Source organism: Tupaia chinensis, unplaced genomic scaffold (genome assembly GCF_000334495.1).
Source record: "Tupaia chinensis unplaced genomic scaffold, TupChi_1.0 Scaffold139767_1, whole genome shotgun sequence".
Classification (NCBI taxonomy): Eukaryota; Metazoa; Chordata; class Mammalia; order Scandentia; family Tupaiidae; genus Tupaia; species Tupaia belangeri.
This window is the reverse complement of record NW_006199647.1, coordinates 730,531-743,928: the sequence shown is the minus strand read 5'-3', so window position 1 is coordinate 743,928 and position 13,398 is coordinate 730,531. Positions and strand designations below refer to the sequence as shown.

The 13,398-nt window shown below is 50.8% G+C and overlaps 1 protein-coding gene across 1 annotated transcript in view; it reads left to right on the top strand.

Annotated features, from left to right (window-relative positions):
* The window catches only part of LOC102488773 (collagen alpha-1(XXV) chain), a 307,254-nt gene that overhangs the window by 228,176 nt on the left and 65,680 nt on the right, over positions 1-13,398 (top strand). The window contains exons 8-10 of the mRNA XM_027765823.1: positions 7,027-7,098; positions 8,042-8,149; positions 8,409-8,444. Coding sequence (XP_027621624.1) covers positions 7,027-7,098; positions 8,042-8,149; positions 8,409-8,444 — 216 coding nt within the window. The remainder of the gene's footprint in view (positions 1-7,026; positions 7,099-8,041; positions 8,150-8,408; positions 8,445-13,398) is intronic.

Here is a 13,398-nt window from a genome sequence, read left to right as displayed (position 1 = left end):
ACTCTTTCTATTTGTTATAAATTCTGATTTTCTCAGATTCCAGTTCTCATTTTATTTGGTCATTCAAAGGATTCCTCTAGCCATTTCCCTTCACATAGTTGGTTTTTCTATTCAGACCGAGGGCCGACACCATCTACTACAATATGGAATGATTTAATAGCAAATTTCTGTCTCGGTTTCTTCTCTTTATTTAGCCTGCTAACAGCTTCTGCTGTTAAATCAAAGTTATTCTTTTACCTAAATATTTTTGCATTCTGTTATAACATTTTCCCATCTGGTCTCTCTTAGCTAGGATCATTTTATCAAGTTTTGGGAATATTTATCTTTATTTATGCTGCACACATGCGCGCTGCAATGGTTGTGTTTTAATGCGTGGCTTATTTTGGGCAAACAGAATCCTAACAGTAGACGTGATGGAGAAACTTGGAGATTTTCATTCCTCAACATAATATATAGCCTTCTCTTCCAACATGACTTGCTGTTGAGGCACCATGACCCTTTTTACTTGAAATCACTATTTCTTCTTGGTCCATTCGCTACGTCCTCAGGGACACTCCCTTGCCATGTCACTGAGCGTGCATTGTCAGCGACTTTGCCATCGCTGCCTTGTTCTTACTATGGGTCGTTTATGTGCCCTTGTTTGCATAATTAATGGTGCAATAATTAGTGAGCTGAAGTATTTGCATGCCCAGAATGTCTCTGAGAAGAGTTACCACCTTCCTGCTTCTGCCACCCCTTCTCACTAACCTCCTTCACTTGCCATTCAACCCAGGTCTCTCCAAGACAGCTGTCCTTGGTCTGCTCTCCCTGTAGGCTCCCTGGTTGACAGTCACGGTGCTGTGGCTCACGATTTTTACCTTTTACCTACCGTTTCATGCATGTGACTGCCACCCCTGGGCAGTCCATAGATTCCTAACTGAATTTATTATCTATAACTACCCACCTGCCTGCCAGAAAACCCACTCTTCCTCTGGAGTTTCCTCTACCATCCTTCCGTTGTTGAAGCTGAGAATCTGGGCCCATTCCCTGCCCCTCACTCTCCCTTGTATTCTCAGCCAAGCTGCAAATTCTGATGCTTTCATACTGCTGGGAACTCCCAGCCCGTCCTCCTGCAGTGTTGGGATGCAGTCCCGCTCCGGGTCCTGCAACAGCTTTCTAAACAGCATCTGTCTTCACTGGCGCTCTTGCTGCAGCTGCTCCAGCCCCCTGTTGGCCTGGCTGGGAGCTTTCCAAGGCTCCTCAGCCCTGGGGTTAGGTGCCCACCCAATGTTCCTCGGAGGCCCTCCCCGTCGCCATCTCAGTAGGCATCACCCCACAGGATTCCCGCCTGACTCTTCTGTCGTGTCTCCCACTCGCCTTTGACCCTGTGCCCTCAGGGTTCCACTCCCGTTCCGTCCCAGCACTGCAGGAGCGCTGGACAATGCTCTGTCCTTCAACATGGCTGAGTGCTAGTCAGTTCTTCAGCTCTCTAACATCTAAACAGTCAAACAAGTAGAAGGAAATTATAAACGTAATGACAGAGTCTGGGATTAGAAGACCCGGGCTGAATTTCTGGCTGTATCTTTGCCTTACTAAATACTTTTGGAAAAACACAGCATTTTCTCACTGTAATGTAACCGTATAACACTCATCATTACTGAGTACATGGTGAAAATGATAATAACATCTTGAATTTATGGCCCCGAAGCGGTTAGAAACATTTCTTATGAATTATTTATTTGCCCAGCATCCCTTTGGGGCAGGCTCGCATCTTGCCTTCTAGAAGGTAATGAAGGAGATCCAGCCCTTCCCGTAAGGATGTCAGAACACCTGTCCCCAAAATGCCGCTGCTTCACAGACCATCACGAAGACTCACGGAGCTGTCTAAGGACCGAAGAAGTCCTCGGGAGGAAAAGCGCATCGTAAAGTAGTTTCACACTCTCACCCATCCAGTTATCCTTGAGCATTCACAGTATTTGGATTGTTTCAGGGTTCCAGCTCATTCCTGGACTCTGTCTCCATGTTTTTCTGGAGACACTGCCTCCCCACGCCCACTGGGAGCATCTGTGTACCAGGCTAGTTTTCTGAGCTACGCATCCAAGTGGAATATGTCCATTTCGTTTATTTGGAAAGAACCGTGACTAATGACACTGTGGGAAATGCAAAAGCGTGTTCGCTGCGTGAGCGGTGCAGGGAGCCGGCAGTTACGGGCACAGAAAGCTGCCCGGATGAGTATCTGCCCGGTGCTTTCAAGCTGACCCTGCGAGAGGCAGTTGGTGTCTACCTAAAATCTGGGCAGAGGCCTGTGACATGGGGTTATTTACCACCCTCAAATGGCAGTGCTTTTAAGATTATGCAGTTTTTCCCTCCATTCTATAACACGAGGGAGTCTTCACAAAGTTCATGGAGATGCGTAGTATGCAAAACTGCATGGATTTCTGTCTCCCACCTGGGCCAGCCCACGGGCTTGTGGTGAGGGGAGCCAGACCCCATGGGCCGACTGCACAGGTGAGCTCCAGCCCGGGTGGCTTGAGAAACACAGCTGGTGTGTGTGCACACGTGTGCCCATGGTCTTGACGGGATGGAGGGGTGGAGAAGGGCTGCGGAGTGACCGGGCCTCACTCTTTTGGCAAGCACACATGGCCTCTGGCAATTAAAAAAAAAAAAAAAGCTCTGCATCAAGGTCAACTTGTTCTTTAATTACACTGCCTCCCCACGCCCACTGGGAGCATCTGTGTACCAGGCTAGTTTTCTGAGCTACGCATCCAAGTGGAATATGTCCATTTCGTTTATTTGGAAAGAACCGTGACTAATGACACTGTGGGAAATGCAAAAGCGTGTTCGCTGCGTGAGCGGTGCAGGGAGCCGGCAGTTACGGGCACAGAAAGCTGCCCGGATGAGTATCTGCCCGGTGCTTTCAAGCTGACCCTGCGAGAGGCAGTTGGTGTCTACCTAAAATCTGGGCAGAGGCCTGTGACATGGGGTTATTTACCACCCTCAAATGGCAGTGCTTTTAAGATTATGCAGTTTTTCCCTCCATTCTATAACACGAGGGAGTCTTCACAAAGTTCATGGAGATGCGTAGTATGCAAAACTGCATGGATTTCTGTCTCCCACCTGGGCCAGCCCACGGGCTTGTGGTGAGGGGAGCCAGACCCCATGGGCCGACTGCACAGGTGAGCTCCAGCCCGGGTGGCTTGAGAAACACAGCTGGTGTGTGTGCACACGTGTGCCCATGGTCTTGACGGGATGGAGGGGTGGAGAAGGGCTGCGGAGTGACCGGGCCTCACTCTTTTGGCAAGCACACATGGCCTCTGGCAATTAAAAAAAAAAAAAAAAGCTCTGCATCAAGGTCAACTTGTTCTTTAATTCCATTTCTCCACAAACGTTTTGAAGCCTCTTCATAGATCAGTGTTTTGTATAAAAGTGTTTTGAGTGATTTGCTACTCCTTGAAATAGATTTTGCAGGAAGATGTCACCATGTTTATAACCACCTTTAAAGACACCCAGGACACCGGCATGCAGCCTGAGGGTCACTTTACCCCAGTTTGAAAAGCACAGGGTCCTGGGATATTGTAGTCCAAGCTGTGGGAATTTTTTGTTAAAACTTTTTTCAAAAGAATTATTTTCTTTAACTTTATTTCTTTATTTTAATTTGACCAGAGAGGAACAGAGTGAGAGAGAGTGAGAACAAGAGTGAGAATGAGAGAGAAAGAGAAAGCAAAGCCGCCAGATCCAGGACTCAAACCACAGTTGGCCATGGGGGAGTCCAGCTCTTAACCACCACACCACCTGCCGGCCCCCTTTGTTAGATTTTAAGAAAACTCTTCCCATGTCCCCTTTTTACTTTGCCTACCTCACTAGTGAACTCCTTAAAAAGTAGCTCTTGGGACCAGCAGATGGCATAATGGTTACATTGCTGGACTCCCATACGACTGACCACAGTGCAAGTCCCGGGCCTGCAGCTTTGAACTCATACCAGGCACAAGAGCATACGTGCCCAGAATCCCAAGAGGAGAATGGAGGAGAGATTGTGGAGTGACCTTCGCCCCCGGGAGGCGGGGAGAGGAGAATGGAGGAGAACAGATTGTGGAGTGCTCTTCCCCCCTACCCCGGGGAGATGAGGAGGATGGAGGAGAAGAGATTGTGGAGTGGCCCTCCCCCCAGGGGGGCGGGGCGATTTCTCACTGTCTCTCTTTCTCTGTCTATTCAGCAAGTGATGCGCCTATAGCCAAAATCTCTTTAAGAAAACGAGGTAGTTCTCAGCACATGCCTGGTGTCATGCTCAGTTGAGATGATCAAGGACTGGAAGACCTGCCCCGCGGTCGATTTCCGGCCGAGACGCAGTTACCTGCCCATTCCCTTTACCTCTCGTTAACGCTAGAACCCAGACTAAGAAGTTACGAAGTGCCTCTTTCACTGCACTTGGAGAATAGAATCAGACGGCAAGCTGGTGACACTCGGCATGAGTACACCAAGGGAGTTATTTATACACCCAGATTTCAAAACGGTTGTCAGGCCTACCATGTGTGCTGTTAGAAGGTTTTTAATTTAAATTATTTTGTTAGATAATCCTGTGGCAAGTGACAGTATGATTTATCGCCACTAATCAAGATTCTGATCTCTCGGAGCCTTCTCGCTGTGTCTGCCTCTGCTCTTTGTTACATACGATGAGGTTTCTGTATGAAATTCCGGCTGCGTAGTGGTGGGCTGATGAGTCACAGATGGAAATGCGTTGGCACGCTACCAGCTAATAACGTTTTAAACTCATATTCCACAGTAAAACAAAAGCAAATTGTACACATGTGTTTTCCAACTCGTAGCATCCATGTCTGAATGCGGGCAGTCCGCGGTTGAGGACTTTACTCAGAGGAGAGGGACGCAGGCCGACTCCCCGCCACCGAGCAGCCTTACTGGAGCGGGAGCCTTTGCCGAAGGGATGGCGAGTCCTGCTCGGCTCCCTCGGAAGACGTGGCTCGACGGCAGGGAGTCAGAGCCGCCTTGGCTGAGGAGACGTCTTTATTCCGCAAGCCTAACTTTACTGGCCCTCTTAAAAAGAAAGAAGATTCAGGACCAGCAGTTGGCGTAATGGCTATGTTGCTGGACTCCCATGTAGTCGGCTGCGGTTCGAGTCCCAGACCCGGTGGCTTAAACTCATGCTGGGTGCACACGAGTGCCTACCCAGGATCCCAAAAGGAGAGTGGAGGAGAAGGGATTGCTACGTGACCATCCCCTCGGGTGGTGATTTCTTGCTTTCTGTCTCTCTGGATTTTTTGGAGAGCGCACGTGTCCTGTAGCAAAAACCTCTCCAAAAAAAAAAAAAAAAGAAAGAAAAAGAAAAAAGATTCCCTAATCTGAGGAAAATAGGAAGAAAAAAGTGTCCACAAAACCAATAAAATTTAAAACCTAGAAACTTTCCGGCCTTTCCTAAGACTATCCTTAAAGTAGACTTGAGCGGAGAAAGAGGAACGGAGAGAGCCAGCCGGAACCGCGGCCGTGCGGTGCCGTGCTATCGTTCCTGTTCGGTAAACATGTCCTGTGCTTTCCTGGTTTTTAAAAATTACTTGAAAAGGCTCCAATTTCACATGCTGTTAGGAAAGAAACGAACAGAGGCACGGTTCCTCCCTCAGGCCTACCTCGGTAGCCCGAGGACGGCCTGGTGCAAGAGGCTGAGCATGAGAATTACGGAGGTGCCCCTCTCCGTCTCCCGGGCTGAGGAATTCAGAACCACTTTTCTGCCTTGAGGGGCGGTGTGAGCTGTAAGTTGCTCTGGAAACACGACGTGACGGAAGTGATTACTGCGGAGCGTGACCGTGCCCCTGACATGAAATGCACACTTTGTAAGCGGCAGGCCCCGTCCAGCCCTCTGTGAGCTCCTGCAGCAGGAGGCACGGGACGGGCCACAGGCAAAGCGACCCGATGCTGGGTGGGGAGCCGTGTTCCCCCGGCCTCCTGTGCATTCCGAGAAAAGTCTCCGTCTGATGGCAGCATTCTCGCTGTCACTGTCCCCCAGAGCACCAGCAGCAGGTCGCTTGTCGCAGGCAGTGAACACAATAGCCAGAGAGGGGAAGTCGGTGTCGTGGGTGACCGCATCTGGTCGCCTCCACTTTGCACCAACAGTCTGGAAGGTCCCGGGAATGTCACGTAGCCAGCATGTCACACCGGTGCACACACAGACCCCTTACACCCTGGGCGGTCTGGGCCCACGCTGGAAGGAGCGGGTGGTTTCCACGGCAGCCTGGAGTGTGGGATTTTGCTCTGCCGTCCCATCGGGCTGGACTCAGCTGGGTCGGGAGTGTCGGCCACGCGCTGTCCGTCTGCCCTGGCGTGTGGTGTGACGTTCTGTGCCGTGTTGTTTTGGTGCATGCTGTGTCCATAGGGTCTGCCCGGCTTCCCCACAGTGGCCGCCCTGCACAGCAATCAGATCCTCGCCGTCAAGGTTTGTGCTGACACCCCGCCCACGGCCGTCAGCAGCCAACCAGCATGAGAGTGCGAGAGCCTCGGAGGGCCGCCCGGTTGCCTCCTCCATCCCTTCGGGGTCCAGGGGTGGGTCATATCCATCTAGAGAGGAGGAAGCGGCTGGGGTGGGGCGGGGCGGGCGCAGGGGAGCAGCCTCCTGGCTTCCCGGCCAGGGCTCCAACCTTGGCTCGGGTTTGTTGTCCCCAGCTCGCTGCACTGCGGGCCTCAGTTCAGCGCAGCCATGTTCTTGCCACGGTATGCTGGTTGGCAGGTCTGACAGAAACGGAGCTGGCGCTGTCTGGTGTTGGCCCCTCTGCTCCGAGTGCAGAACTGGGGGTCACAGCCACCTTCCTGCTCCCGGGGAGGACGGGGACGACAACACCTACACTGGTTTCTAACCAGGCTCTGCCCCCCACCCGCGTCCAGGGAGAGCCGAGGGCCTGATGCCCGAGCAGCGCCAGTTCCGTTGGGCTGATGGTCACTTGAGTCTAACGTGTATATCTCTATTTCTTTCCTGGGCCTTCTGATGTCTATTCTTCAACTCTCTCATCTCTGAACTCCAACCTTTGACCTCACCTGACTGATCAGATGGTGTTTCCTAAAATCAATCACGGGTTTCTCTCTGCTGATCAGCAGCTCATTAAACGCCGCCTGATCAAGGTAGTGCCTGTCCGGCTGACGTCTGTCTCTGCTTGTCTGTTGTCCTCCGGGTTCTGTGGCTTCCCATCACCTCCGTGGGAGGGCGCGGGCGGCGGGCAAGGATTGCTCACTCCCTAGAACAAGAAGATATTTAAGGAGCTGCATTTGTCTAAGATGTATATGGAAGAGCCATAATAAAGTATAGGAAGCCTACCTAATTCTTCCTTAATTAAAAAAAACTTCAATTCTGGGAACCAGCAGTTAGCGTAATGGCTATGTCGCTGGACTCCCATGTAGTCGACCGCGGTTCGCTTTCTTGACCCGGTGGCTTAAAACTCACGCCGGGCGCGTGTGCGTGCGTGCCCAAGATCCCGAGAGGAGAATGGAGGAGAAGAGATTGCGGCGTGACCACCCCCCCTGGGGGGTGATTTCTCACTTTCTGTCTCTATGTCTCTCTCTGTCTGTCTGGCGAGCGCACGCGCCCTATAGTGAAAAACCTCTCAAAAAAAAAAAAAAAAAAAAACCTTAAATTCTAACCAGTAACAGATCCAGCTTCCTAGCTCTGCAGCTCTGATAATTATAAACTCTTACGCATTATAACGGGAGCATGCTATGCTCCATTGTGTAGATTATGAGAAAGTGAACACATTTGTCAAACTCACAAAGCAATCATTGTGCTAAATCAAGGGAACATCACGCATACAGGGATTCGCACCAGCTCTGAACCCGCGGAGAACAGACTGCTTCAGAGCTGAGAGCTGCTTCCCGAGCTGCGGATTGTCACAGCGTCTACCCTGCTCTCCCAGCGTGAATATTTATCTGCTCCCTGCTGGCAGGCAAATTGGCTACAGGCCTGTGTTCCTGGTGTAAATGCAGATTAGATAGTGCACATTTAAGGTGTTGAAAAGATGACCTGGTGTCTATCTTTTGTGGTCATTGTTGGTCTGTTCCCTTCCCCATCCAGGGTGACCAAGGCCAGGCGGGACCTCCGGGACCCCCAGGCCCTCCAGGCCCCAGGGGGCCTCCCGGCGACACAGGGAAGGACGGCCCCCGCGGAATGCCGGGCGTACCGGTGAGTTCCTTTGGGATCAGTGGTTCTCCCAGGGTTTGTATCATGGTAAGACCTGAGAATTAGGGTACAGTAGGGTGGTCGGGGCCATGGGACAGCAGGGGAGGGAGTGGCAGCTGAGGGAAGTAGGGTGATGGGGGTCTCTGTTCACCCGGAAAACATGCTGGACATTCACGCGTCTGTGTGTATTGGGGAGGGGGGGGGAAATGAAGTGGTCGCTGACGCTGACACATTACTGAAATGATCACTCTTCATTTTTAAGGGCGAACCAGGGGAACCCGGAGAACAAGGCTTGACGGCAAGTACCTCCGTTTACCTATTCCTTCTCTGGAGACGGGGCCAGGCTGCTAAACCGGCCAAGGTTGTGGTGACATATGTGTCATATGACCGCGGACTAGGCAGGGAGATGGGGAAATTAAAAGTACTGTGGCCTGTCCACCACGGGCCGAAGGTCGCATGGCCGTGTCTGCAGGACAGGCCGTGGGGGCGGCAGGGAGACAGCGAGGCAGGGCGCAAGATGAAACTTGCTTAAAGCAGTTCTGCTTTAAGGGACTTTAGGTCCAGGGATACACGGGTTGGCTTTGATCGGAACGCATTTTCAGAGCTGTGTCGTGAACTGAACTGGCAGGGCCAACTCTGCACAGCAGTTCAAGGAGTGCTCCTTCTGACGAAGGCCCCCCACAGAGAGATGGCTATGCCTTTTGAATCTCAGTCATTATAAATGGGTCTTGGGGCCAGCCTTTGGCTTGGTGGTTAAGGGGGCAGATCCCTCCTGGTTGGAGCCCTGGGCCCAGAGGCCTGAGAAACGCCCCTGGTGAGTGTGCGTGTGCCACAGACCTACAAGATGGAGAAAGGAGGAGGGTTGCAGCGCGGTCGTGCTCCACGGGGAGGCGCTTTCTCCCGTCCTTCTCCCGGTCTCTCTCTGGTGGGCACGTGCACCCTCTGACAAATTAAAACAATGTAAAGGGTCACCACGTATTAACAACCTGCATATTAACATCACAAGAACGGGCTTCCCAAACGTGCAGGGCTGTGCCCCAGCACTTGCGAGCCTGCCGGGCCCTCCGGGGTGGACTCCCTCACCTGCCTGTTGTCCTGTCTGCTCTCAGGCCTTTCTGACTGCCTTTGGGAAACACAGGGAGTGCTCCAACAACCCACGGCCGAGAGGATGCTCACACTCATCCTGCTTCAGGCGGAGCAGGGCCGTGCAGGCTCTGAGCTGGCGGCTGGTCACCACACCTCCTGCGGGTTCCTTCCACAGTGCTGGCAGCCAGCCCGCAGTGGCTCAGGGGTTTACGTTGGTTTTAAAATCCTGTGCTCGGTCCTATGAGGCAGACTAACACACGTGAGCACCTCAGTGGGTAGGAATGAAAGCTCCCTGCGTGGGTGCCTGCAGCAGCCCTCCTGGGGAGGACCCACCCAGCTGGCTGCAGCTGGAGCTGCCTTTGCCAGGTCTCTGGTGGAACTGTAGCGGCCCGGGACCAGGTCTGATCCACTGCCTGCAGGTTCTCTGCTCCTGACCCATCATGTCAAGACATATTTATACAGGTAATTTCAGGGTTCTGTTGTATAAGGTGATTTTTGCCATAGGGTGAGTACACTCGCCAGAGAGACAGAGAGACAAAAAGCGAGAAATCACCCCCCAGGGGATGGCCACACCACAGTCTCTTCTCCTCCATTCTCCTCTCGGGATCTTGGGCACGCATGCACACACGCCAGGAATGTGTCTTAAGTCGCTGGGTCCGGGACTCTAACTGTGGTCAACTACATGGGAGTCTAGCAGCATAACCATTACACCATCTGCTGGGTCCCAGGATTTTTTCTTTAAAGGAATAAAAGGAAATAAAAAGAGCAAAAGATCACATGTAAAATGTAAAACGTTTCATCCTAATGGTGCAGCCCCACCTCCCGGGGCTGTGGGATCGCGGAGTATGAAGCCTCAGAGGCTGCAGTGTAAGGGTTGCCACTGCTTTAAGTACCTGCAGTTTCCATCAGGAAATGGTCAGAGTATGTCTCTCTCCTGCCCTCGTACATCAGAGCTGCCTGGAATCCTCGGGAGCCCCGTGTGTCCCCAGGCCAACACCAACTCAGATCCCGGTTGCTGGGGCCAGCCCTGCCCCAGACGCCCGCTCAGCATCTGACACAGGGTCTACATGAAGCCGACCTTCCTGGAGTCCGTGTGCTCCCTGAGCTAGCCTGGGGTGTCAGGGAAGTCACAACACGCTTTTGCATAGACACACAACAATGCGGCCTGCCTCTCCCGATGACCTCATAGTACGTGAGCATCGGTGCAATCCCACACCCCCACAGTTCTAGCCCCGCATCGCTGCTGTGACGGTATTAGCCCGGCTAACTCTAAAGGGTGGTGCGATTGCGTGGTCCCACTTCCCGTCCCATACCGAAACCTCCTCAGGTAAAGACTGCGCTGGCTGGCTCCTTTCTTTCTTTCTTCCTTTTCTCTCTTTCTTTTCTTTTCTTTTCTTTTCTTTTCTTTTCTTTTCTTTTCTTTCTTTCTTTCTTTCTTTCTTTCTTTCTTTCTTTTTATGAGTAAAACTTTTCTTCTCTTTAAACTCTGTTTCTAGTTCACATTCTCATTTTTAAAATGCAGCCAAGAAACTTTATTAAAATCACAAATGTTCTAAGGATATGTGTATTTTTAAAATTATATTATTTAACTTTCTTTTCTTCTTCTCTTCTCTTCTCTTCTCTTCTCTTCTCTTCTCTTCTCTTCTCTTTTCTTCTCTCCTTTTCTTTCTTTAATTTGCCCAGAGAGAGAGACAGTGATAGAGAGAGGAAGTGAGAAAGCAAGCCGCCAGGTCCGGAACTCAGCCACGTGGGAGTCCAGCGCCCTTAACCACGCCACCTGCCGGCCCCGGATATGTATATTTAATGATCAGTACATTTTTAATTACTTTAAGAGCTATGGTTTATAATGATGTTAAGTCTTTAAGATAAAGCTATGATTTATATAAAGAAAAGGAGACAAATCATAGTGTCTAACAGTGAATTTTCACAACGTGAATGTTAGCTATGGACAAGCCAGATCAAGAACCAGCACCCCGGGGCAGCTGGGGGCGCAGTGGGGTCACAGCTGGTCCCACATGGGGAGGTCCTGCCAGGCTAGGATGCTTAGTGGCATGGGGACCCTTCTGGGGTTGCCTTTCTCTCTCCCGTAGAAAAAAGAAATAAATACACTGTAAAAATAAAGAACTGGACCTTGACCATAAACCCCTCCTCCCCATCACCATCCCAGAGTTTACCACCGTTCTCACTTCTCTGTCCACAGGCTAGTTCTTCTTGTCTACACTTGCATTTTACATTAATTAAATCATGCCGGCCGTACACTTCTGTGCCTGGCTTCTTCTGTCCAAGATTACGTTTGTGAGGTCATCTAGCTCTGTTTTAATAGCCTTCACAGCTGGTTTTTAAAAGGAAAGAAAGAAACAGGAAGAAGAGCCTGCCTTCCTTGACCGCCCAGTCAGAGTTCCATGACTCAGAGGTGAACGGATGAGCATCTGTCCGACCTTGGGCAGGTCACTTAACCTCTCGATTTCTCTCCGGTACAGAAAGGATACTGCCCTCTCTGCCTGCCTTAAAGGCTGTCAAAGACAAATGCAATGAATTAGGAGAAGGCACTTTGAAACCTGTAGTGAATAATTGCATGAGTATGTTATTATTATTATCACTGATTTCTCTCTAGAGTAAATTACAGGTGAACATAGATTTATATAACAGATGGATTCCTGTGAAGTTTTGTTATGAATCAGAATTTCATAAATCAACATGCTTGAAACATGCTGGGGAATTTTGCTTTTTAAAGCAGTTCTCTTCAGAGTCTTTTTTGTAAAGAAATACCACCCCCTAGTTCTTCTTTTCAGCAAACCAAATTTCTATATTTTATATATAAACATGATATATTTCTCTGATCTAAGATCTATCATGTTTTTTAAAGTCATGATTTCTATTTGTGGTCTTGAATAGCACCTGTGTTATTTTAGCTTCTTCTATAGGGTGCATGTACTCACTTGGGGGGGGGAGATGAAAAATCAACAGCTTGGGAGGACGGCCACGCTGCGATCCCTTCTCCTCCATTCTCCTCTTAGGACCTTGGGCACGTGCGCCCATTGTGATTTCAGTCACCAGGTCTGGAGCTTGAACCACGGGGTCGGCCACGTGGAGTCCTGTTGCTGTGACCTCCATGCCATCTGCTGGCCCAACTCCTGTGTATTTTAACTCATCTCAAAGAGAGAAGGGGATGCTGGAAATATAATTGTAGCTTCCATGGGGAAAATTACTTAGAAATTTTCTTTGACTAGTGTGTGTGAGTGTGCATGTGTGAGCGTGTGTGAGTGTGTGCACATATGTGTGTATGTGTGTTTTAACTCAAAATCTGGTGGGGAGAAGAGTCCACCGTCCTAGTGACTCTAGCCTAAGAACTTCCCAAGGGTCCCGACCACATAGGTTGTGACCCCTCCACTGATCTGTAAAACATGGACAGTAACCCCTCCCTCCCTGGGTATGGAGAGAAGCCGGTGAAATACTGATGGGAAACGCTTCATGAACTACAAGGCGTTCCATAACGGAGGCGTTTCCCTGTTAAAACAAATGTCCGGTGACAACATGGAATGCAGAAGGGCCGCCCCGGGATGGAAGGATGACCAGCAGTGAACATGGCTGTCAGTCCAATGCCTGTGCTGCTTACGGCCCGGCAGGCGGTCTGATTCCCACGTCGGGTTTGTCCTAGTGGATGCCGGTGCTGCGTCCTCCTGCGTGGCCACCACCTCCAGTAACGACTTTTCCTAACCCTTCTCTTCTCACCCAAAGAGAAGATGAAGGCCACCGCTCTCGTCTCTTCTCCATTACGTGGAGCCCACGGCATTTGTTAGTTCATGCTGTGGGAGAGCGATTGCTTACATGAGGGTCCTGGGGACCCTGGAGAGGCTTTATACATTTAGAATGTCTCTGATGAGGAAGGGAAGAAGCTGGAAAGAACCTCGAACTGGCGCTTACTAAGCTGTTGATGAGTGTGTCTGGTAGGGGGTTCGCTCTCGTAACCCAGGCTGCATAGTTCCCTCTGCAACAAGAATCACGTGAAGATGAGCAGCACCTGCAGTGAGTGAACGACAGCCTGCGCGTGAGCAGGGGCACGTGTACCTAGCCCTGCTGTGCGTCTGCCCCGAGAAGCTCGGGATGAGGTTTTGGAAGGCAGACTGCGCTTACATAGATCGCACTCCACTAAACAAGGAGAGAAC